The sequence below is a fragment of the Lissotriton helveticus genome, chromosome 11 (assembly GCF_964261635.1).
Source record: "Lissotriton helveticus chromosome 11, aLisHel1.1, whole genome shotgun sequence".
In the NCBI taxonomy this organism is placed as follows: Eukaryota; Metazoa; Chordata; class Amphibia; order Caudata; family Salamandridae; genus Lissotriton; species Lissotriton helveticus.
This window is the reverse complement of record NC_136072.1, coordinates 1,063,963,988-1,063,990,578: the sequence shown is the minus strand read 5'-3', so window position 1 is coordinate 1,063,990,578 and position 26,591 is coordinate 1,063,963,988. Positions and strand designations below refer to the sequence as shown.

The 26,591-nt window shown below is 50.0% G+C and overlaps 1 protein-coding gene across 6 annotated transcripts in view; it reads left to right on the top strand.

Moving 5' to 3' along the window:
• Positions 1-26,591, top strand: part of SBNO1 (strawberry notch homolog 1) — a 1,344,504-nt gene that overhangs the window by 831,526 nt on the left and 486,387 nt on the right. For all 6 annotated transcript variants that reach the window (XM_078667602.1, XM_078667600.1, XM_078667599.1 and 3 more), the window contains one exon: positions 3,094-3,261. In XM_078667602.1, the coding sequence (XP_078523728.1) occupies positions 3,094-3,261 (168 nt within the window). The remainder of the gene's footprint in view (positions 1-3,093; positions 3,262-26,591) is intronic.

Below are 26,591 nucleotides of genomic sequence, written 5' to 3'. Positions count from 1 at the left end.
AGAAAACAGGGCGCCTGACTTCGAAACAGCACTCTGCACCCAGCCGCCTCAGTGCCGCTGAGGGTGCACCTTTTGTGCTACTTTGTTTCCCTTTTGCCCTGACCTAAACCCTAGCAGCTTTGCTCCCACAACCCAGTGGCCTGCTTGCCAGCAGCCACCAACCAGAGGTCCCCTATCCCCCATTGGATAACATTGGACTTCAACACTCTGCACCCGGCCGCCCTAGTGCCGCTGAGGGTGTAACAAGAGTGCATCACTGACCCTGGGGGGACCCCTGAGTCTAACCCCAGAACCTCAACTCCCACAGTCAATAACTTACCTGTGAACCGATAACCTGTTTTTCCTCCATAGGATAACATTGACCATTTTCTTCCAAAAAGTTTCTAAGTGAGGAGTTTTGAAATCTAAAAATATTCTTTAAAAATCGCACGAATAACCAAAACGTATTTACTTACCTGTTTGCAGGAAATGTCCCAGTGCTGAATCAAGAATCCAGCACTGAGATAGAAAAGTAACGTAAGAGTTACTTACCTGTAATTTACTGAAAAAGCCTATTCATTTCAATGTACTTTATTTAAGTATTGCAACCGACTGCATCCCCTGTAAATCAAACAAAGTACAATTCCTATTCTATTTTCAAACTGTTATACATTCAGCAACTTATTACTGTGAAGTATGTAATGCTTACCTGTGCCAGGCTTGCTTGGTTCTAAAATAAAACAGTATATTTTTTATACAAAAACAATTGGTCTAGAGTTCAGTCCATGAGTGTGTGAATTCATTTGCTGACTGAGTGTGTACATCAAATGCTTAACACTGTTCTCTGATACTGCCTTACTGCTTGACCACTCTACCACAAATAGAAAGTAAGTATCTATCTAACTTTAACCTCTGCCTACCTCTGGGGTCACCTGGACTCTATACGTGCTATACCTCATTTTGGTGTAGTATATATAGAACCAGTTTCCTACAGACACCGAATGCTGTAGTGCAAGTCGTGAAGAACAGTCCTGTAAGTTGCTGTGAATCAGTGGTGCCTCTGAGGCATAGAGACCCTCAAGAGCTGAGCCCCATCTTGGGTTTAGCAGAACTGAGCCCCCCCATTCCCTACCTGCAGCCTCTTTCTGCAAGAAAGCAGGAACCGCGAGAGCCTTTGGTCTGCTGCAAACCTGCATCCAAGCCCCTCCGCCCCAGAAGTGACCAAACTGTGCCCTCAGGGTCCTGAAACCCTCCACAGCTTAAACCCCTGCCCCCCCCCCCCCCCAGCCTTCCCCTTTGGGTGGGGCAGAACAATACCTGCAGCCCCCATCTGCAGCCTGTTTTTCCAGGCAACCAAAAAAACGCTAGTGCCTTTAGCAGTGCGACCCCTCTAGAGAAAGCACCAAGGCACACGAGCCCCCCCAGCCAGAGTTCCAGTGGGTCAGAAACGCTCAAGGACTGAGCCCCCTGCTGTGTTTGCCTAGACTGACCCCTTAGCACTTAGTTGCAGCCTCTCATTACCCTAGATAGAGCACCTTGGGATTGCTAGCGCAAGCCCCTGTCCACTCATAAGGGCTAACTGGACTCTTTACATAGGATACCTCTTTTTGGTAATAGTACATTAAGAGCCAGCTTCCTACACTTGAGACCTCATTTGCAGGGACTTATGGGTCTTCTTGTAAGCCACGAACTCTCATGCTCCTTTCAGGTTTTAATATCAAAAGTTGCTTTTCTGGTAGCAGTCACCTCTTGCGCAGAGTTTGTGAACTCATTGCTATGTGTAAGAGAGCCATTCATGATGGTAAACAAAGACAAGACAGCCTTAAATTCAGATCCCCAGTTTCTTACAAGTTTCGTTTTCACTATTTTATCACAATCTCCTCCAGTTCAGGCGCACAATTGAACTTATGTATTCTTTCAAAATCAAGTAGGGCAGAAAGGACGTTGGCCTTAATTAGATCCCAAATGGAATTCTGGTTTGTGTGTGCATATTTCTATGCTAGAATTAGTGTATTTTCCTAGATTGGTCATCATATGGGTATACTGGTTTCATTTATGGTCATTGTGAGATTGCTGTCTTAAGTTTTGTATGGTATCTTGTAGTTATTTGTTTGTAACTGTGTATATTCTAATTAAGTTCTGTTTTCACATACAACTTATCTGGCCATTTTTTTAGTTTATAATTTATTGGATTATCTCTGCGGCACATTTAGACTCAACCATTGAGTTTAACCTTGCAGTGCTGGCCTTTCCAGAGAGCCAAGGATGCTTAACAAACTCCCACTTTCAGTTGCAGACTGTCTTAAGTGTTGATTTTTATGGTGTTTTATCAGTGACCAACTCCAATGACCCACTTCAGGGAACTTTTCCAAATACTGGGGTTTTGGCTAAAGCATCTGCTTGAATATAATCTGTCTACTAGGTCGGAACAATGATGTTGCATATTCCTTGAAGATATTACAGTATCTGGTTACTGATTTGTGTTTTATAACAAATTACTAAACTTAATTTTTGATCCGTAGTGCGCTTTGAAGCACTGATGAATTATATAGCTGGGGGAAAGAAGGAAGGCATTTGGAATGTTACGATTTAGGACATTTGCTATCACTTTAATGCTTTTCTCAAGATTTCCCGACTTGTTTTGCAATTGAAGAAACTCATGCTAATTTAAAGAGCCGCAAGGCACCCTTATTGCCAACTTACAAGTACTGCACACATGCTTGACTAAGTCTTTAAGTGCAAAACTCCTTCCCTTTTTTCGAGAGAAAATTCGTACTTTCCATTTTTAAATGCTTAGAATCTAAGTTTTGGGGTTATAGCTTGTAGCCAGTCCGCCTCTTGGTTGCCTTGTAGTATAATGTAATGTTGATTTGTAGAGAGTGAAAAATAATTTAGAAATGTGAATCTATTAAATACTCAATACTACTAAATTGTATTTGCATTTAAGTAACTTTAATTTGTCCCCTCAAACCCTAATATTTGGTACAACAGAATACTCATTTTGAAAAATGTAAATTTACAAATGGTGGATGAAGGTGTTCGGAATTATGTCTCCATATTAAAATTAACTTACATTTTTCCTTCTTAAAAAATCATTTGAATCTCTCAAAACAGATCCCTGGCTTATAAGAAAAGACCACAAGAAGGGCAAAGAGAAGAAGAAAAAGAAACGTATAGATCCAGATTCAATTCACAGTGCCTTATTAGCATCTGGTCTTGGTTCAAAACGTCCAGCGTTTTCTTCAGCTGTTACTTCTACCAGCAATACCACAAGCCTTCCAGGTAGGACTAACATTAAAAAAATACATTTAATGATGAATTTTGAGAGTCTCTCTATTGGAGTGTAAAGTACTTGCTTAAATGTTTCCGATAGGAAACTGTTAGGTAATTGTGTGTGGTGAGGGCATCCTTTAGCACTGATTCATTGGAACGTCATAAATTGTGCAGCATGAATCTTTTCCTGGATATAAAGTAAAAACAGATAAAGGCAAAAAACACGATAGAAGTAGACTGCATGAGATGTCCACCACGAGGTCAGAGAATGCACAAAAGGGGAGAGAATCGCCATGAGAAATCGAAAATGCTGTTTGGATTCTGCCCCGTGTGCCACCAAAAAGTTGCCCTGAAGGACAACTGCAAAGTCTGTTGCCTCTGCCTGCCGAGGCAGCATGACATGAGAAGCTTTGAAGCGAGCGCCAAGTTCAGGCTGAAAACCTTGAGTGCAAGGAAGAAAGAGGCGGGTCATAACACTGTCATACAGACAAAAAAGAAAAGGAGAGACATCAGAGATGACCATGTTAATGACGCAGACTTTGCCCAGATTGAAGGCTCCGACACAAAAAATAGAAGAAGTTGGCAGAGTAGAAGCAAATCTGCCAGCAAAGAAGCCCAGAGAGGGAGAATCTCAAAAACCTCGAAAAATCGTTAGGGGACGGAGCTGAAGACTTTGGACTTGAAGGCCTCACAAGGCAACCTCAGCAAGGGACGAAACCAAAAAAAAAACCCTCAGGGCCCGAAAGAGACACCGATGGTGGGTGCCCCTCGGACAAACCGACATCAAAAGTCACATGAGAGGAGAGGTCCAGGGGGGACCCAGCGGGCACATCTGATTTGAAGAAAATGCCGTTGGATACTCCTCGCCAATAAACAAGCCCTCAAAATTGAGTAAAAAAGCGATTCAATTCAGATATGGGGGGTCGCGAGGGGGGAGGGAGAGGTTTTTGACCCATGAATGAGGGAATTACAAATCCCTTTGAAGCCTCGCGGGAAAAGTCCTGGAAGGAAAAAGAGTAAGGTGAGCTCAAACCACAGGCCACCCCTGAGCCACAAGAAGAGGAACAGAGAATACTCCTTTGTGAGGGGACACAGTACTAGGCAATCTTCCAGGACTCCTAAAGCACCAATGGGAGGGCCTCAAATTGGATTAACCGGAGAAGTATGTTGACACATACCCCTTGTAAGGAAATGCTTTTTTTTGTGTGGTCACCCCAAAGTTTTTCGACTGATGCTGCTGGGTTTATGACTGTGAGAAGTTGGCCTGATGTGCAGTGCTCACTATTCTAGTGATCACTATATATCAGTCCAAACAACCCTTATTGATGATTGGTTGTAAGTCAACCTTATAGACCAGCTATCCTAGTAGCATGGATACGAGCAGTCTAAGGCTAAGACTCTAGAGGGCGTGTTAAGCCAGCTGTTTTACCATCACATTACCCCTTGAACACCCAGTGAAAGGACACCACACAAGTGTTATGAAAATAAACAGTGTATTTATTAGAATCACAACAACCCTGTACTCTTTATGAGGACAGGGTGCTAGGCACACAACAAAACTCTTACGAAAATACTTAAGTTAGCACGTTATACACAAATGCCCGAGGGGCACGAAAAACCATATACTTTAAAAGTGGAATGCGAATTACTAGCAGGTAAGTAACAGTTCTAATAGGCTTTGGAATCGCTAGGACTTGACTAGGGAATCGTTAGATTACTACTAGGAGACCTAGGGGACTCGGGTGCAGAGTGTGCACTCTCACGCGGGATGCGGGACAAAGTCTATGGAGGCTAGTAAAGGCAAAGTTAGTGTTCACGGGCGAACCCGACCTGGTAGGAAGAAAACGACAGTGGATCCTGACCCTAGGATAGTGAGGCTATGCTGGGACACCGAAGTGCCGAAGTTACCTAGCCCAGGGGCTGCAGCTGCATAGGTCTGAAAAGACGTCGGGGATCTCGTTGCCGGACCAGGAGCCTGGAAGGAAGAAGTTGCTGGCAGGCGACCAGTGAAGAAAAGTTCGATGGATCCAAGCCTGGATCAAGGAAGAAGGAAACCTGAAAGCAGAGGGGACCAAGTTCTTGAATCACTAGCCAGTGATTAAGTGGGCACCAGGATGGCACCGGGCGAAGTCACCGCAGTCAGGTGAGTGGGCGCTGCTGGGCTCTGCAGTCTCTCGGACCAGGAGGCGTTGTCGGCGACCGGGATGGAGGTGCGAGCTGTCCCACGAAGGTTCTTGCTGTCGACGTCGCTGGACCCAGGATTGGGCAACAAGTCTTGGCAAATGCAAGGCCCACGCGGTGGACCTAAAATGGCGTCTTGGGTGGACCAGGAGGGTCCAGGGTACTTCTCCGATGGAGGGAAGCAAGGGCCAGCCTGGAGCAACCAGACCAGCAGCAGAAATGTCGTCGGGCGTCGTCAGGAAGGCCACAAGCCAGCGGGCTAGTAGCCAAACAACGCGGTGAGCAGTAAAAAGCAGAAGGGCCCCACGCAGATCGTGGAGATGCTGGGGGGCTGCTCTTCGGTGCTGGAGCTGCTCAGGGTGGGGGCTTCTCGGACCCCAAAGCACTCACCAGGAATTCACTCGGCGGGCTTGCTGGAAAGAAGTCGTGCAGTCTTGAAGATGGCCGGTCCCTCGAGGTCTCGTCACACCCACGAATCTCAGCGTGACTGATGATGCAGGTAGAGGTCAGAGGTGCCAGGGAAGCCGGTTCTCGTCGAGCTGGGCAGTCGGATTCCGGAGGAAGGACTTGCAGCAGACCGCAGTGTTCTTAGATGGTGCCTGCGGATGCAGGGTGACTACTCCTTAGTCACAAGGGAGAAATCTTAGGAAGAAGTCTTGAGTTCCTTTCGTGGAAAGTAGTTTCAGGATTCAAAGATGATCTGATTTGTAAGGGGGCCAGTTCCTACCTTTATCCTGTAAAAGGGGGCTGGCACGCGACTAGGTCCTGCCCTATGGGTGGGACCAGGAGGGGGGTGGTTACACCCACTTCCTTGGCGGGCTTTCCCCAGGCCAGGGGCTGGAGTGCCCCTGGAACTGGTTTCAGCCGGCCTATGCACAGTGAGCACCGGGGTGCCACTTGCAGTCACCTTCCTCTAAAGCCCTGCCTACCTACAATACACAAAACCCTGTCTGGGACGGTGCTGGCACCGCCCCTGGCAGGAAACCCTTTGTCCTTATCTCCTGCTCTGGGAGGACTCCCAGCAGCAGGAGGGCAGACTTGTGTCTCGGTGGCAGCATCCATTTTGTGGATGCTAAGGCTCTGTCTGACTTTAACCGGGGTTAGGGGTTACATACATGTCGTGTCCCTCTAGAAGGGTGGAATGCTAACCCCGTCGCCAGAATTGGCGAGGGGTTAGTATTCCAATTCGTATGACACCTTACTCGACATGTTTTGATAAAGCGATACCAGAGTTGGCACATAACCGCGAGGATTATAATGCACTTAAGAGTATATGGTATGCGATATCATGGAAACGGCTAAGGGATAGATCCCGAAAGCCGCAGACAGGCTCAGCTCATGCCAGAGCACCATCTCGCACGATTCCAAGCACTCTGCCTTCAGGATTGTTAAGGCCTGCCATAGGAGTGACTGATAGGAGATCTGTGTGTCCATTTTAGGGTTAGATATAGGTATACTATATCTAAAGCAAAGGGTGAGTACACCACCTTGCCCCAGCTGTCGTGCAGCCAGTTGTGTCAGTTTTAGTTAGTCAATCCAGGGGTGGCACAATACATGCTTCAGCCCCTGGGAGACTTCTGGGTGCACCTCAGCCCTGGGTACAGGGACTTGGAGAGGGCCCAGGGCCAATTCAGTACCTGAGTACAATTTGGATAGAGAGAACAGCTAGGCTGTGGGTCTGATTAGCAGGCCCACAGCCAGGGAAAGTCGTAAACCAGTGCAGCAAAAAGCAAAAATCTGGGTGATCATAGGATTGCAGACCCTACTCTCCTACAATGACTATAATAGTGCACTGAGTCCTGCTAACCAGACATCATTGTATATCGAATTAGCTGTACCCAATTGGCAATGGCTAACTTATCTGTATGTCCCTAGTAAATGGTACCCACTGCATGTAAGTTAAAGGGGTACTCCAGGGGTTGCAGGTCTGATTGTGCCACCCAGGAGGTTCTCCACATAAAACAAGTCTCCAAGTCCGCCACCTAAGACTGGTGGAACGGTCGTTCACTGGTCGCCCAACTTTGCCATTGAAAGCAGCTGCACAGCCACCACTTCCCCATAACGTGTGTAAGTCAGCTTTCTGGCAGGCCTACCAAGCCCTAAAGGCAGGATGTAACATATATCTGAAAGAAACAGGTTAGTATTAGATTCCTTACCCTAGAATATCCCCAGGCGTTCGACTGGATCCGGAAATTTTTGCGTAGCAGTACCCCTGCACGTCGCTAGGCGTCGTCCGTGGCTCCGCGTCCGTCCTCGGCGCCGTGATGACGTCGGAGTACTTAGATGCCGCCCTCACGCGCTGACGTTAGTTCTTCTTTTTTCCGCGCCAGCAAGCGCTGATCTGGAAAAAGTGGTATCTTTAGTCACTTTTTGACTAACTTTTTCGATCCTTTTTGATCCATTTTTCGAGTCTAACGACTCTGTAAGTGCCGGTAGGGATGCCCGGGTTCAAGCCCTGATCAGACTGCGACCGACTGATGTCAGTTACTGACCCCCATCGCCTACATTACCTGGGGCTCGACCACGATGACCAGTCGTGCCCTGACTGCCGGACCTTGACGTCGAAGGCTAGGCGGGAGCGGTCCCATAAGCGCCTCAAGCTCCGACAGTCGCCCCCGCGCCGTTCGAGGTCCCGGTCCAGGAGGAGGTCGACGGACCGGTCGCGGGGCCCGAGTCATCACAGCTCTTCGAGTCGTCACCACTCGTCGGGCTCCAAGTCCTCAGGTAAGAGGCACAAGAAGTCGAAGCAGCGACACCGCTATTCTGACTCCCCCCAACGCAGGCACGATGCGGGTGGGGTTTCGGGTGACACCGGCTCCGCCGGAGCCGCAGGCGTCGCATCCAAGCCCACACCCGCCGGTCCCTGGGCTTCATGCGACGCCGGAGGAGATTCGTGACTTCCTCGTGGCCATGAGGACTCCCTTCCCTCCGTCGCGGGTTGTCGGCGCGCCTTCGGGGTCCGCGACCCCGACTAGGGGCCTTGGCGGCCCGGCAGCTCTGGCCCCGGCATTGTCGTGTGCTTCGGCCCCAGCATTGTCGGGTGCTTCGGCCCCAGCATTGTCGGGTGCTTCGGCCCCGGCAATGTCAGGTGCTTCGGCCCCGGCATTGTCGGGTGCTTCGGCCCTGGCACCGTCGGGTGCTTCGGCCCTGGGGTCGTTGTCGACTTCGGTCCCAACGCCGCCTGGCCCTGCCGGATCCGGGTCGCTGCTGGTCGACCTCACGACCCCTCCGCTAGCGCCGACCTCCAGGGTGTGTCCCCCCCGACGCAGTCTCTGGACAACATCGTCCCTGATCCCTCCCTTGGTCCGGATCCGGCGTCGGAGCGGTGTCGCTTGACGCCGCGTTCGGCGCTGGCCGAAGACCTGTTTTTCTATGATCCAGCTCCATCCTTTGAACCTGCCTACCAGGACATGAAGTATGAGGAGGGTTGGGAGGGGTCTGAGGACCCTCTGACACGTGAGTGTCAGTCTTATCAGGACTGGACAGAGGAGCTAGGGGGAGGCCAGAGGTCTGGACACTGACACTGGTTAGGTCTCCCCTCCTACCGTGGCTAGCGAGGAAGGGGCAGCTTATAGTGTGGTGCTGACGTGGGCAGCTAAAGCCTTGACGCTTGCGCTCCGCGTCGCTACTGTGAAGGCCTAATATCCTCACTGAGGTCCTTAAACCGCAGGCTGGCTCTCCGGAGCCTTTGCTGCCGTTTAATGAGGCTCTCATGGATGTCCTGTTGGGCACTTGGTCCAGGCGCGCTACAGGTCCGCCTGTGGATAGGCACGTCGCCAGGCGCCACCGCCCAGCTCCGGATGACCCTAGCTTCCTGTCCTCCCACCCCACCACCGAGAGCCTGGTTATCCAGGCCTCTACCTCCCAATCTGCATTCCCGACTGCTCCCCCAGATCGGGAATCCAAGAGGTACGAACAGTTTGGGAAGAAGCTGTTCTCGTCCCTTAGTTGCGGACTGCGGTCAGTGAACACCGCGTGCCTCTTGGGCTGTTATACCCACTCTCTGTGGGATACTGTTGCGGCCGTGCTGCCTGAGTGTCCGGTAGGGGCCCGTGCAAAACTCGCTCAAGCCCTCGCGGAGGGTAGGGATGCGGCACGGTATTCCATCCGATGTGGGCTGGATACTACGGAATCACTGGGCAGAGCGATGTCCACGACGGTGGTGGTTCGCCACCACACCTGGTTGAGGTCCGCCAACTTTTCGGCCGATGTCCAGAACGCCATCATGGACATGTCGTTTGATGGCAGCCACCTTTTTGGTGGCAAAGCAGATCATGCGCTGAAACGCTTTAAGGACTCCAGGGCACCGGCCAAGTCCTTGGGCCTGTCTGGTCCGCGTCAGCAGCAGACTGCTTTTTGCTCCTTTCGTGGCCACGGAAGGGGCGCCCCCACACGTCCTGCCAGCCATGGGCCGCAGACTAACATTCAGCGTGGCGGCGGACGTGGTAACCGCCGTGGCAGTGCCCGGGGACAACGGCGAGGCCAGTCCACATCCACCCCCGCAGCATCTGCCTCAAAGCCCTCCTAGTCCGAGCTTTCAACTTCTGCAGGAGGAAGTTATGGCCCTCTTGGCCAAGGGGCCATCGAGCGCGTTCCTGGGCCAGAAGTAGGGTGTGGTTGCTATTCCCACTACTTTCTGCTTCCCAAAAAGGGCAAAGGGGGCCTACGCCCTATCTTGGACCTCAGGAACGTCAACGGCTTTCTCCGGAAGGAGTTGTTCAAGATGCTGACTTTGGCTCAGGTCTTAGCTGCCCTGGACCCAGGAGACTGGATGGTAGCGTTTTACTTGCAGGATGCGTACTTCCACATCCCCATCCTGCCGGCCTACCGGCGCTACCTGCGGTTCACGGTAGGCCACGAGCACTTTCAGTTTACCGTGCTCCCCTTCGGCCTTACCAGCGCCCCACGGGTGTCCACGAAGGTGATGGCGGTGGTCGCAGCTCATCTGCGCAGGTTAGGGGTTTCAGTCTTCCCCTACCTCGACGACTGGTTGTTTAAGGCGGGCTCGCCCCAGACAGTCATCAGCCACCTCCAGACTACGGCCGACCTCCTGCACGAGCTGGGGTTCTCCATCAATGTGCCAAAGTCATACCTGTGCCCCTCTCAGAAGCTCCTCTTCATCGGAGCAGTTCTAGACTCCGCGCAGTTTCGGTTTCATCCTCCCGAACAGCGGGTTCGGGATATTCAGGCTCTGATTCCGATCTTTCAGCCTTTATCCCGAGTTTCGGTCAGGTTGACGCTTCGGCTACTGGGGCTGATGGCCTCCTGCATCCTTCTTGTGCATCACGCCAGGTGGCGGATGCAGGCTCTGCAGTGGGACCTGAAGTTTCAGTGGGCCCAGCATCAAGGCAACTTGCCTGACCATGTCTTGATCTCGGAGGGCACTGCAAGACAGTTGCAGTGGTGGCTCCAGGACCGCGATTGGGTCACCGGCAGATCCCTCTCCCTTCCCCAACCGGAGCACGTAGTTGTGACGGACGCGTCTCTCCAGGGCTGGGGAGGCCACATGGGAGAGACGGAGATCAGAGGCCTCTGGCCTCCTTCTGGAGCTGCGGGCGATCCGGCTTGCACTGAAGGCATTCCTCCCCTCTGTCCGGGGGAGTGTAGTGGAGGTGTTCACGGACAACACCACCGCCATGTGGTACTGCAACAAACAGGGCGGGGTGGGGTCGTGGACCCTCTGCCAGAAGGCTCTGCGTCTCTATCAGTGGCTGTTACATCAGGGCGTGACCCTGGTGGTTCAACACCTGGCAGGTTCTCTGAACGCCAGGGCGGACAAACTCAGCCGTTGGTGCATGATGGATCACGAATAGCGTCTGAACTCGGACGTGGCGCAAGGCCTCTTTCAGCGATGGGGAGAGCCTTGGTTAGATCTATTCGCCACAGAAGAGAACGCGCAATGTCATCAGTTCTGCGTGTTGGAATTTCCAAGGCGGCACTCGCTCGGAGGCGCTTTTCGTCGCGAGTGGAGCTGCGGTCTGTTGTACGCCTTTCCGCCTATAGCACTTCTGCCCAGAGTGCTGAAGATCAGGCGCGACCGGGTCCAAGTTATCCTTGTGGCTCCGGACTGGGCACGAAGATACTGGTATCCTGAGCTACTCAGCATGACAGTCGATCCCCGATTTGTCTGCCTCTTCAGGAGGACCTTCTGCCGCAGCAGCAGGGGACGGTCCTCCACCCGAACCTGTCCAGCCTCCACCACCATGTGTGGAGATTGAGCGGCGACAGTTGAGGCCATTTGACTTGCCTCGTGAAGTCTGTGATGTGATTCTGGCAGCCAGGCGTCCCTCCACAAAAACGGTATACGCCTGCAGGTGGAACAGATTTGTGTCATGGTGCACAGCAAAGGCTATGGATCCACTCTCGGCCCCTCTGTCTGAGGTTCTCCTCTTTCTTCTCTCTTGCCCAGCAGGGCTCTGCTCTGGGCACTGTCAAGGGCTATCTTTCTGCCATTTCCGCCTTCTTAAGGCTCCCTGATCAGCCCTCTTTGTTCAAGTCCCCAGTTGTAAATAGGTTTTTGAAGGGCATCACTCATATGTTTCCTCCTGTTCCTTTCGTGTTGCCTCGGTGGGACTTGAACCTTGTTCTCACCTTTCTGATGTGCGCTCCCTTCGAGCCACTTCATAACTGTCCTCTTCGTCTTCCTGGTTGCCATCACCTCTGCCAGGAGAGTCGGTGAGCTCCAGGCTCTTTCTTCCAAACCTCCTTTCCTTTCTGTCCGTCCGGACTACTGATGAAGAAGGTGAAAGTGTCCGGTGGAATCCAAAGGTCAATTCAAGATGATAGGTATTATTCTGACAGCCTATCACACCAACTCAGAATATTTCACAGTAATACAATCATACAAGCTAATCCACAAAATCAAATCAGATTGGAATAAATATATAGTTAATTTAATCCATAAGGCTTTCTCCAAGTCCAGCCAACACGTGTTTCGTCGAATGGGCAGGTACCCACGACTTCATCAGGGCTGGGAAAGAAAATGATACAAACAGATATTGTAGTCCCGCCGTACATCGGGCATTATAAATATTTTTACATATGGTTAATACGGGATTGACAATAATGTCATGCAAGTGGGATTGTTATTTACATGTGTTGAGTCCGCATCTTGTTGAAAATAAAATATTTTCTTATTCTCAACGAATACATTTAAAGTGTACTTCAAGAGGGAAAAGAAAGGGGAAAGAAAGGGACACCCCAAAAGAGGAAGAAAGATTACCTCCCCAAGAGGCAAATAGAGTGCCCCACAGCTCGAGAGTTCCTCACAGTATTACGGTAGCACCAGATTCCCCGGCATTATGCCTCACCAAATATATTTCATCCATAAACCCATGTGAGAATCATTGTCTATATATTAGTGCAGTGAGTTCTATATTTGTATAAAACAATTATTCGCAAAAGTGCTCAAAAGTATTATAAGGTTTATGAAGACTGAGCAAATTCGCTCAGGCTTACCTGATATTCAAATCCAGATAAATTATATGCCAGTGAATATCGTAAAGGATTAAATTCTTGTAATCACCATGGAATTATTATGATAATCGGTGTTATATAATTCAGCCGGCCCAGAAACGTACCTTCTGGCTGGTTGTAATTCCGGCCCAGCCTCACACGGCTAGGTTGATAATTTCTTTAGGCAACTTGTGTCAGATATCCTGATCACGCTGTGGGAAAATATGTATACATACATATTACCCATACAATTATGGATTTTATGGACACAGCAAATCGGCTAAGTTATTGATCCAATTGATAGACTTTCAAATAGTACAAGCAAGTCTCTTAATCTAATGCATTCTACCAAATGGGGTCGTTATTATTCCTATATTATTTAACTCTAAGTCGCTTACCTTCACGACGGCAAAAATATGTAGCCAAATATGTGGCACGGCAAAATACGTCAAGGTCCAAATTATTAGTAGGATTAATTCTAGTTATTCATCACGTTGGTTGTCGATGTGATTATTATATCCCCATCTGTCATTAGTACGTGGGGAGGGAAAGAAAAGAACAAATACGGAAATCCATTAGTTTTCCGTGCGAATAGACTAAAGGCCAAACTCGCTATATTTATGAGTATATTAAGCTATGTTTTCTTACCTTCGTATTATGAAGTCCCGGGGTTCTTACTGCTACACATGGAGCCGGTCTCTCCGTATTTTGGATGAACCGCGTCTCATAACCCGGTAGTCTATTTAGATTGAGTTGACCTTCCTGCAAACATTGCTAGAACGTCTCCGTATGTTCCTTGTGGCGATAATATCCGCCATTTTGGAATAGTAACAAATGTATTTACCCGCAGTCATAACAAGAACTATAGGTCTGCATGTCATTATAGGTCGCCTGATATCGTTCTAATGTGTATAAGATTTCTAAACTCAATAGTTAAATGATTATCATAGGTTGTGAAATTAAATATTATTGATAGGCTGTATCCGTACTTGAGTTCAGGAAACTATCGTCACCGGCACTGTCAGGCACCGAAGTGTGGGGCAAGATAAGTACATGTAATATGCAGAAAAGAGCAGGTTATAGACCAGAGTATAAGTTATGTCTAATAATTCCATACGAAAAACAAATTAGTTCATAAACCAGAATATCCACTATGTCTAAATATAAGAAAATTAATTCATGATATGTAATAGGTAAGGCATAAACGTTTCTGAGAGCTTTCTTTGTGTGATTCCTGTTTTTCGACCAGAGGGCATAATTGTGCTATCTTATGGTTATTTATCTTACATACTGCAACAGACATATATATACATTTATACAGATGGGCATTGCGATAGTATTCATGAGAAACACATCTTAATCTCCCAGGAAATAGTGTAATTCTTGGTCTGCGTTCATCCCATAATCCACCGCCCGCATTGTAAGTATCCACGATGCTTCACTACGTCTTAGAGACAGTTCTCTGTTACCACCTCTGGGATCATTTCTGACCTGATCAATGGCACAAAATCCAATTATTTTATTCCTGCCTTGACTAGGACATTCATTAACATGTGTGGCAGTGTTGTATCTCACGTCATGATGTCGAATCGCTCTTACATGTTCGAATATCCTGTCTTTTAAAGGTCTTTTTGCACTGCCAATATAAAAGCTTCCACATTTACAGGTTATCATATATATAACAAAACAGCTGTTACAGTTTAGCATTTGTCTAATTTTGAATTCTCTTCCCATGTAATTGTGAAAGGTTTTAGTTTTGTTCATGGCCATTGGACATAATTTACACCTCCCACATTTGTGAAAGCCCACACTTTTCTGCGTCAGCCAATCTGGTGTGGTCTTGGGTGGTGATGGATAGGTGGGACTTACCCACTGTGAGAAGTTGGCCTGATATGCAGTGCTCACTATTCTAGTGAACACTATGTATCAGTCCAAACAACCCTTATTGATGTTTGGTTGTAAGTCAACCTGATAGACCAGCTATCATAGTAGCATGGACACGTGCAGTCTTTAGGCTAAACTCTAGAGGGCGTGTTAAGCCAGCTGTTTTACCATCACATATACCCCTTGAACACCAAGTGAAAGGACACCACACAAGTTGTTATGAAAAATAAAGTATATTTATTTATAACAAGACTACCCTGGCTCTTTATGAGACAGGGAGCTAAGCACACAACAAAACTCTTAAAGAAATACTTAAAGTCGCACAATTTACACAAATGCCCGAGGGGCACGAAAAACCATATACTATATACAAGTGGAATGCGAAATACTAGCAGGTAAGTAACTATTCTCATAGGCTTTAGGATCGCTAGGACTGGACTACTGAACCTTTAGATTACAAGCAGGAGGCCTAGGGACGTCATGTGCAGAGTGGGAACTCACGCGTAAGGCGGGAAAAAGTCTATGGGGGCTAGTAAAAGCAAAGTTAGTGTTTTCGGGCGAACCCGACTAGGTAGGTCAAAAACGAATGTGGATCTAGACACTTAAAGAGTTGGTCTACGCTGGAGCACCGGAGTACTCGGTTTACCTAGCCCAGGGGCTGCGGCTGCATAGGGTTCAAATGTCGTCGGGTTTCTTCGTTGATGAACCAGGAGCCTGAAGAAAGAAGTTGCTGGCAGGCGACCAGTGAAGAAGTTCTTGGGGATCCAAGCCTGGATCGGGAAGAAGACCTGTAAGCAGAGGGGACCAAGTTCTGAATCACTAGCCAGTGATTTAGGTGGGCACCAGAGTGGCACCGGGCGAAGTCACCTCAACCAGGTGAGTGGGCGCTGCTGGGCTCTGCAGTCTCTCGGACCAGGAGGCGTTGTCGGCGACCAGGATGGAGGTGCGAGCTGTCCCACGAAGATATCTGCTGTCGACGTCGCTGGACCCAGGATTGGGGCAACAAGTCTTGGCAAATGCAAGCCCACGCGGTGGACTTAAAATGGCGTCTGGAGTGGACCAGGAGGGTCCAGGGTGCTCCTCTGTTGGAGGGGAGCAAGGGCCAGTCTGGAGCAACCAGACCAGCGGTGTTTGTCGTCGAAGTTCGTCGTCAGAGGGCCACTAGCCAACGGGCAAGCGACCTGGACAACGCGGTGAGCAGCAAAGAGCAGAAGGGCCCCACGCAGATCTCGTGGATGCAGGGGAGCTGAACTTCGGTGCTGGAGCTGCTCAGGGTTGGGGCTTCTCTTACCCCAAAGCACTCGGTCGAGGGTCACTCGGGAGTCGTGCTGGTCAAGCGTCGTGCAGTCTTGGAAGATGGCCGGTCCCTCGAGGTCTCGTCACACCCACGAATCACAGCTGGGCTGATGATGCAGGTAGAGGTCAGAGGTGCCAGGGAAGCCGGTTCTCGTCGAGCTGGGCAGTCTTGATCCGGTGAGGAGACTTACAGCAGACCGCGATGCTTGGTTGGTGCCTGCTGCTGCAGGGTGACTACTCCTTAGTCACAAGGGAGAAATCTTAGGAAGAAGTCTTGAGTTCCTTTCGTGGAAAGTAGTTTCAGGATTCAAAGATGATCTAATTTGGAAGGGGGCCTGCTCCTACCTTTATCCTGCAAAAGGGGGCTGGCACGCGACTAAGTCCTGCCCTATAGGTGGGACTAGGAGGGGGGTGGTTACACCCCTCTCCTTTGGCGGGCTTTCCCCAGATCAGGGGCTGGAGTGCCCCTGGAACTGGTTCAAGCCGGCCTATGCACAGTGAGCACCGGGGTGCCACTTGCAGTCACCTTCCTCTAAAGCCCTGCCTACCTAGGATACACAAAATCCTGTCTGGGACGGTGCTGGCACCGCCCCTGGCAGGAAACCCTTTGTCCTTGCCTCCTGTGCTGGGAGGACTCCCAGCAGCAGGAGGACAGACTTGTGTCTCGGTGGCAGCATCCATCTTGTGGAGCTGAGGCTATGTCTGACTTTAACCGGGTTACAGGTTACATACATGTCGTGTCCCTCTAGAAGGGTGGAATGCTAACCCCGTCGCCAGAATTGGCGAGGGGTTAGTATTCCAATTCGTATGATACCTTACTAGACATGTTTTGATAAAGCGATACCAGAGTTGGCATATAACCGCGAGGATTATAATGCACTTAAGAGTATATGGTATGCGTTATCATGGAACAGCTATTAGGACTTGGTTCCGCAAGCTGCAAACGGGCTCAGCTCATGCCAGAGCACCATCTCACATAATTCCAAGCACTCTGCCTTCAGGTTTGTTAAGGCCTGCCATAGGAGTGACTGATAGGAGGATATGTGTCCATTTTAGGGTTAGATATAGGTATACTATATCTACAGCAAAGGGTGATTTACACCACCTTGCCCCAACTGTCGTGCAGCTAGTTGTGTCAGTTTTAGATGGCCAGCCAGGGGTGGCATAATACATGCTTCAGCCCCTGGTAGGCCCTGGGTACACCTATGCCCTGGATACCTAAGTTATACTGTACAGGGACTGATAAGGTGGCCCAGTACCAATTGGTAAATGCACCTAAAGTACATGGTTGTCAATTTAGAGAGAGAACAGCTAGGCTGTGGGTCTGATTAGCAGGCCCACAGCCAGGGAAAGTCGTAAACCAGTGAAGCAAAAAGCAAAAATCTGGGGTGACCATAGGAATGCAGACCCCACTCTCCTCCAGATATTAGTACACGACCCAAGTTACCATCTAAAAGATCCTCCTTGCTGCGATATACATTGATCCCTAAATATTTGAAATTGTCTGGGGCTATACCGAACGTGTGAGGGGCAAAGTTTATCTGGTCTCCTCCAATAGTAACATCGAAGCGATAACCATACAACTTGAGTGCATTAATAGTAAGTCCCGATATCCCTTTAAAGGAATCAAAGATGAACGGTAGAGGGTCCAGTGCGGCTGACATGTCATTATTATACAAGATGATGTCATCAGCATATACAGAGACTACGTGTCGGACTCCATTACGCATTATACCTCTCGGGGAAGCGGCTAGTCTAATTCTGTGCAATAGGGGTTCCAGTGCTAGAATAAACAGCAAGGGGGACAGCGGGCATCCCTGCCGCATGCCTCGCGCTATGCGAAATGGGGCAGAAATGCAGTTTCCCGTACGTGCGCGCACCGTTGGGTCTGTGTATAAAAGTTGCACCCACCCCAGATATTTTAAGGGCACACCAAATCGCGCCAGGGCGATGAACATATAGTCCCATCGCAAGGAGTCGAAGGCTTGCTTCAAATCCATTGAGATGCAACCTTCCTCACTACCCATAACCTCAGAATCCAACATTATCTGGTATAATCGCCTTAAATTGAGCGCTGTGCTCCTCCCTGGCACAAATCCACACTGATCCGTGTGTATGAGCTGCGGTATATATTATTTCAGGCGTATAGCTAGCAATTTACTGAGAATCTTGTAATCTGAGTTTAAAAGCGACAGTGGTCTGTAATTGTGCATATGTATGGCCTCCCTTCCTGGCTTCAAAAAGGAGACTATGAGCGCCTGCAGTTTCGAGTGCGGGAGGGCATGTGTCGTTAACGACTCTTGGAATAGCGTCAGTAAATGTGGGGCTAGAAGGTCAGCGTATGTACCATAAAACTCCGCAGGGAGACCGTCTGTCCCGGGAGCTTTGTTGTGTGGCAGTGCTTTAATAGCACAGCGTATCTCAGCTATCGTGATAGGGCGGTCCAAATCGTCTTTCTGGTCTTGTGTTAACTGCGGCAGTAAAAGTCCCTCAAAGAAAGCATCTAATTGAGTGCCCGCCATCTGCTGTGGCGGACCATAGAGCTGGTCATAATAATCCTGGAACGCCGAATTAATTGCTATTTGTGTAAGAGCCATTCTTCCATTACAGTCCTGCATCGTCGTTATAGGCGTAATAGTTGGGACGTCACGGATTATGCGTGCAAATAAGGGGCCTGATCTGTCAGCCTGAGTATGTTGCCTGGCTGTGTATAGTCGTAGGTCGATTACATGGAGGTCTTCCAGAAGCTCCGCATAACATATATTGGCTTCCTGTAATTGTGTGAGGCGGTCATCGGTGCCCGCCGCCTCCCCCTCCAGTAGCGTGATCTTGTCCTCCACTTCCTCCAGCTTGTCCAGTACCGATCGACGTGCGCCAACTTTGGTGCCAATAGCAGTGCCCCTAATCGTCACTTTGAATGCATCCCACTCAAGTTGGCAGGAACTGGCCGTGCCTACATTACATTCAAAGTATGTAACGATCGCCTCCGAGAGTGTTGATCTAAAACTAGAATCTCCCCCATTGTATATTCACCTCTACGGGGTTATGGTCAGACAATATTTTCCCCATGTGTGTCACAGCGATGACAGAGCTCATCAACGGAGCAGAGCAGAGAATACGGTTGATTCTAGTGTGCAGTTTATGCGGGGGTGAGTGATAAGTGTATTCCCTTCCTTAGGGTACTTAAGGGCTTACCTGTGGGTGGGTCCTTAGATTTGTCGTGGGACAAGATTCAAATCCAATACCACTTCTTCAACCATCTGGGCACTCTGGACTTCGCCTTTGGGAACCCAGACTGCAACTGGCAAGACTCCTGCTGCTCCTGTCTTGTCGTCCTGCAAGTCTGCTGTAGTGTCTGTGCTCCATACAGGTTCTTCACAGGACCTGTGGACATCCAAGACACCACCAAAAAATTTCACTTGGAGTAGAGGAGTCATTCCCCTGCATCTGCAGGCACCACAACGAAGCTGACCAGTCTGCTGCTCCGAGGCTCCCACGGACTACAAAAGGCTCAGCAATACAGGTGCTGGTTCTCCATACCCTTGAGTCCTGCACTGTCTTCTTACCGAGTTTGAGGCCAGTATCCCTCGAGGGTACCGCTGGAACCGAAACCCTGTGCACTGCATAGACTTGCTGTTGCAAAGGCTTGTTGACTCTCTCCTCCAGAGATCTTCGAGCTTTAAGAAGCTCCAGCCTCAAGCATCTCCTCCAGCCAAGATCTTCGCCGGCATCGCATCCTGTGCCCCGTGGGCCCTCACCCTTTGGTGAGCTGCTCGAGGTACTCTTGCGACTCCAGTGCTTTGAGCCTGTGGGTCCCCTTGTGGTTCTTCTTTGGCTCCAGTGGGCTCCCCTGCCTGCTTGGGGCCTGCTCTGACTTACCTGCTCGTGGTGAGCCACTTTGACCTTGTTGGTCCTGGCACTGCACCTTTTTCGTTAACTATGCTGTTGACCGCTGCCAAGGCTGGTTGGTGTCTCTGCCGGACACTGGCCCATTGGCTCTCTAAATCCGACGTGGGTCAGCTCGTGAACGGCTCCTGGTCTTCTACAGTGTCACCTAGTCCACACAGCTGCAACTTCAAGTACACCGTCAAACTCTCCTGCATATTTAACATCGGTGGGCATTCTTCTACCGGGCCACCTGGTCACTCCTGAGTGGCATAGACTCTGTCACCTTTGCTTGCAGGTACCTATCATCTTGAAGAACACAGGGAGGATGATATTCCTGGATGGTTGTGGCGCTCTACCAAATATCGGCTGTGAGAAGTTGGCCTGATGTGCAGTGCTCACTATTCTAGTGATCACTATATATCAGTCCAAACAACCCTTATTGATGATTGGTTGTAAGTCAACCTTATAGACCAGCTATCCTAGTAGCATGGATACGAGCAGTCTAAGGCTAAGACTCTGAAGGGCGTGTTAAGCCAGCTGTTTTACCATCACATTACCCCTTGAACACCCAGTGAAAGGACACCACACAAGTGTTATGAAAATAAACAGTGTATTTATTAGAATCACAACAACCCTGTACTCTTTATGAGGACAGGGTGCTAGGCACACAACAAAACTCTTACGAAAATACTTAAGTTAGCACAGTATATACAAATGCCCAAGGGGCACGAAAACCCATATACTCTAAAAGTGGAATGCGAAATTACTAGCAGGTAAGTACAGTACTAATAGGCTTTGGAATCGCTAGGACTTGACTAGGGAATCGTCAGATTACTTCTAGGAGACCTAGGGGACTCGGGTGCAGAGTGGGCACTCTCACGCGGGATGCGGGACAAAGTCTATGGAAGCTAGTAACGCTAAAGTTAGTGTTCACGGGCGAACCCGACCTGGTAGGGAGAAAACGACAGTGGATCCTGACCCTTGGATAGTGAGGCTATGCTGGGGCACCGAAATGCCGAAGTTACCTAGCCCAGGGGCTGCAGCTGCATAGGTCTCAAAAGACGTCGGGAATCCTCGTTGCCGGACCAGGAGCCTGGAAGAAAGATGCTGGCAGGCGACCAGTGAAGATAGTTCGAGTTGATCCAAGCCTGGATCTGGAAGATGGATGACACCTGAAAGCAGAGGGGACCAAGTTCGTGACTACTAGCCAGTAGTCAGTGGGCACCAGGAGGGCACCGGATGGTAGTCACCTCGACTAGGTGAGTGGGCGACGCTGGCTCTGCAGATCTCACGGACCAGGAGGCGTTGTCGGCGACCAGGATGGAGAGGCGAGCTGTCCCACGATGGATGAAGCTGTCGGCGTCGAAGTTACCCAGGATTGGGCAACAAGCCTTGGCTAATTCAAGCCCACGCGGTGGACTCAAAATGGCGTCTTGAGTGGACCAGGAGGGTCCTGGGTGCTCCTCTTCGGGAAGGGAGCAAGGGCCAGTCTGGAGCAACCAGACCAGCAGCAGTGATGTCGTCGGGCGTCGTTCAGAAGGCCACAAGCCAGCGGGCTAGTAGCCAAACAACGCGGTGAGCAGCAAAAAGCAGAAGGGCCCCACGCAGATCGTGGAGATGCTGGGAGGCTGCACTTCGGTGCTGGAGCTGCTCAGGGTCGGGGCTTCTCGGACCCCAAAGCACTCACCAGGAAATTACTCGGCTGGCTTGCTGTGCAGAAGTCGTGTAGTCTTGCAGATGGCCGGTCCCTCGAGGTCTCGTCGCACCCACGATTCTCAGCTGGGCTGTAGAGGTGGGTAGAGGTCAGAGGTGCCAGGGAAGCCGCTTCTCGTCGAGCTGGGCAGTCGGATTCCGGAGGAAGGACTTGCAGCAGACCGCAGTGTTCTTAAGATGGTGCCTGCGGATGCAGGGTGACTACTCCTTAGTCACAAGGGAGAAATCTTAGGAAGAAGTCTTGAGTTCCTTTCGTGGAAAGTAGTTTCAGGATTCAAAGATGATCTAATTTGGAAGGGGGCCTGCTCCTACCTTTATCTGGGAAAGGGGGCTGGCACGCGACTAAGTCCTGCCCTAGGGGTGGGACCAGGAAGGGGGGTGGTTACACCCCCTTCCTTGGCGGGCTTTTCCCCAGCACAGGGTCTGGAGTGTCCCTGGTGTGGAAAAGTAAATTTTGCCATGTTCTGTGTCCCTAAGTGTTCCCCATGTTATGTTATATGTGCATGATTAATATGCATATGTATTCCCATGATCTATTAAAGACGCAATTACAGTTGTGTCCATCTCCAGTATGCCAGTTCCCAGTTTTCGTGACTACAACGAATATCAGGCCTATATAAAGCTACGTTGCCACGTTTCACAGTGTGCACGTTATTTCATTGTAAAGTCCCCGTTTCTAGGCCTCAAAAGGGCCCGGACTCAGATTCAGCTCCTGTCTTCTGAACCCTCGCTGAGGAGCGATACAGCCCCCACCTGTATCCCTGACCCTTCACTTACTTCCTGCCTCACAGTGCCCGGCTCGGCCTGGCTCTGCCTGCCAGTCTGCCAAGAGTATGTTATGATTCTAGTTATCAGTCCAGCTCTCCTTCTCTGCATTCCTAAGCTACTGAATCGCATCAATAGCTTCAGTCATGGTCTAGCCTTTACGTCTCCATGTAAGAGAAATACTGTATTAATGGTCATTTAATATTCCTCAACACGCACTACATGTAGAATAATGCATGCACCAGTCCTAGAGTCTGTTAGCCTTTGCCCTGATAACTTTTGGATTCTATCAATATGTTCTCTAAACATCAGATACTAGATAGTGTTTAGGTACATGTCGCTCTGACTCTCCAGACTTTCGTCTCTTCTTCTAGCGCAGAAGTCCTAGCCCCCAGCTTCTCCCTAGTAACACGTCATTGCCAGCTTGCGCGCACCACTAGGTCAGAGGTCCCGGCTCCTTAGGTAGCCCCCTCCATGTTTCCGCCCCATTTATGACATATTCTGTTACGTTTACATCACATGTCTATGTATACGCCCTGTTCACGCCTCTTGTTACACCTACTTTCTTCCTTATCTTTCGCGACTGCTACAGGCCCTGCCCACTGCTACGCCTACTGTATGTACTGCAATGTATTTTGTTTAAGTATATATACTTGTGCACTGTTATTAAAGGTTGCTAGCCATCTCAGATCTTGCCCGTGCAGGTTGTCCTGTTCCTGTCCTTTATGCTGTATTAAACCTGCAAACTCCTACTACCTCGAATCTTATTTATTGAGCTATCTGTTATTGTTATGTCCAGTCAAAAATAGAGGTATTATTTATTTATTTACCACACTGGAACTGGTTCAAGCCAGCCTATGCACAGTGAGCACCGGGGTGCCACGTGCAGTCACCTTCCTCTGAAGCCCTGCCTACCTACAATACACAAAATCCTGTCTGGGACGGTGCTGGCACCGCCCCTGGCAGGAAACCCTTTGTCCTTATCTCCTGCTCTGGGAGGACTCCCAGCAGCAGGAGGGCAGACTTGTGTCTCGGTGGCAGCATCCATTTTGTGGATGCTAAGGCTCTGTCTGACTTTAACCGGGTGTAGGAGAGTAGGGTCTGCAATCCTATGATCACCCAGATTTTTGCTTTTTGCTGCACTGGTTTACGACTTTCCCTGGCTGTGGGCCTGCTAATCAGACCCACAGCCTAGCTGTTCTCTCTATCCAAATTGTACTCAGGTACTGAATTGGCACTGGGCCCTCTCCAAGTCCCTGTACCCAGGGCTGAGGTGTACCCAGAAGTCTACCAGGGGCTGAAGCATGTATTATGCCACCCCTGGGCTGACTAACTAAACTGACACAACTGGCTGCACGACAGCTGGGGCAAGGTGGTGTACTCACCCTTTGCTTTGGATATAGTATACCTATATCTAACCCTAAAATGGACACACAGATCTCCTATCAGTCACTCCTATGGCAGGCCTTAACAATCCTGAAGGCAGAGTGCTTGGAATCGTGTGAGATGGTGCTCTGGCATGAGCTGAGCCTGTCTGCGGCTTTCGGGATCCATCCCTTAGCCGTTTCCATGATATCGCATACCATATACTCTTAAGTGCATTATAATCCTCGCGTTTATATGCCAACTCTGGTATCGCTTTATCAAAACATGTCTAGTAAGGTGTCATACGAATTGGAATACTAACCCCTCGCCAATTCTGGCGACGGGGTTAGCATTCCACCCTTCTAGAGGGACACGACATGTATGTAACCCCTAACCCCGGTTAAAGTCAGACAGAGCCTTAGCATCCACAAAATGGATGCTGCCACCGAGACACAAGTCTGCCCTCCTGCTGCTGGGAGTCCTCCCAGAGCAGGAGATAAGGACAAAGGGTTTCCTGCCAGGGGCGGTGTCAGCACCGTCCCAGACAGGATTTTGTGTATTGTAGGTAGGCAGGGCTTCAGAGGAAGGTGACTGCACGTGGCACCCCGGTGCTCACTGTGCATAGGCTGGCTTGAACCAGTTCCAGGGACACTCCAGACCCTGTGCTGGGGAAAAGCCCGCCAAGGAAGTGGGTGTAACCACCCCCCTCCTGGTCCCACCCCTAGGGCAGGACTTAGTCGCGTGCCAGCCCCCTTTTCCCAGATAAAGGTAGGAGCAGGCCCCCTTCCAAATTAGATCATCTTTGAATCCTGAAACTACTTTCTACGAAAGGAACTCAAGACTTCTTCCTAAGATTTCTCCCTTGTGGCTAAGGAGTAGTCACCCTGCATCCGCAGGCACCATCGCAAGAACACTGCGGTCTGCTGCAAGTCCTTCCTCCGGAATCCGACTGCCCAGCTCGACGAGAACCGGCTTCCCTGGCACCTCTGACCTCTACCCACCTCTACAGCCCAGCTGAGAACCGTGGGTGCGACGAGACCTCGAGGGACCGGCCATCTGCAAGACTGCACGACTTCTGCACAGCAAGCCCGCCGAGTAATTTCCTGGTGAGTGCTTTGGGGTCCGAGAAGCCCCGACCCTGAGCAGCTCCAGCACCGAAGTACAGCCTCCCAGCATCTCCACGATCTGCGTGGGGCCCTTCTGCATTTTGCTGCTCACCGCGTTGTTTGGCTACTAGCCCGCTGGCTTGTGGCCTTCTGAACGACGCCCGACGACATCACTGCTGCTGGTCTGGTTGCTCCAGACTGGCCCTTGCTCCCTTCCCGAAGAGGAGCACCCCGGACCCTCCTGGTCCACTCCAGACGCCATTTTGAGTCCACCGCGTGGGCTTGAATTAGCCAAGGCTTGTTGCCCAATCCCGGGTAACTTCGACGCCGACAGCTTCATCCATCGTGGGACAGCTCGCCTCTCCATCCTGGTCGCCGACAACGCCTCCTGGTCCGTGAGATCTGCAGAGCCAGCGTCGCCCACTCACCTAGTCGAGGTGACTGCCATCCGGTGCCCTCCTGGTGCCCACTGACTACTGGCTAGTAGTCACGAACTTGGTCCCCTCTGCTTTCAGGTGTCATCCATCTTCCAGATCCAGGCTTGGATCAACTCGAACTATCTTCACTGGTCGCCTGCCAGCATCTTTCTTCCAGGCTCCTGGTCCGGCAACGAGGATTCCCGACGTCTTTTGAGACCTATGCAGCTGCAGCCCCTGGGCTAGGTAACTTCGGCATTTCGGTGCCCCAGCATAGCCTCACTATTCAAGGGTCAGGATCCACTGTCGTTTTCTCCCTACCAGGTCGGGTTCGCCCGTGAACACTAACTTTAGCGTTACTAGCTTCCATAGACTTTGTCCCGCATCCCGCGTGAGAGTGCACACTCTGCACCCGAGTCCCCTAGGTCTCCTAGAAGTAATCTAACGATTCCCTAGTCAAGTCCTAGCGATTCCACAGCCTATTAGTACTGTACTTACCTGCTAGTAAATTCGCATTCCACTTTTAAAGTATATGGTTTTTCGTGCCCCTCGGGCATTTGTGTATACCGTGCTAACTTAAGTATTTTCGTAAGAGTTTTGTTGTGTGCCTAGCACCCTGTCCTCATAAAGAGTACAGGGTTGTTGTGATTCTAATAAATACACTGTTTATTTTCATAACACTTGTGTGGTGTCCTTTCACTGGGTGTTCAAGGGGTAATGTGATGGTAAAACAGCTGGCTTAACACGCCCTCTAGAGTCTTAGCCTTAGACTGCTCGTATCCATGCTACTAGGATAGCTGGTCTATAAGGTTGACTTACAACCAATCATCAATAAGGGTTGTTTGGACTGATATATAGTGATCACTAGAATAGTGAGCACTGCACATCAGGCCAACTTCTCACACTGGGGTTACAGGTTACATACAGGTCGTGTCCCTCTAGAAGGGTGGAATGCTAACCCCGTCGCCAGAATTGGCGAGGGGTTAGTATTCCAATTCGTATGACACCTTACTCGACATGTTTTGATAAAGCGATACCAGAGTTGGCATATAACCGCGAGGATTATAATGCACTTAAGAGTATATGGTATGCGATATCATGGAAACGGCTAAGGGATGGATCCCGAAAGCCGCAGACAGGCTCAGCTCATGCCAGAGCACCATCTCACACGATTCCAAGCACTCTGCCTTCAGGATTGTTAAGGCCTGCCATAGGAGTGACTGATAGGAGATCTGTGTGTCCATTTTAGGGTTAGATATAGGTATACTAT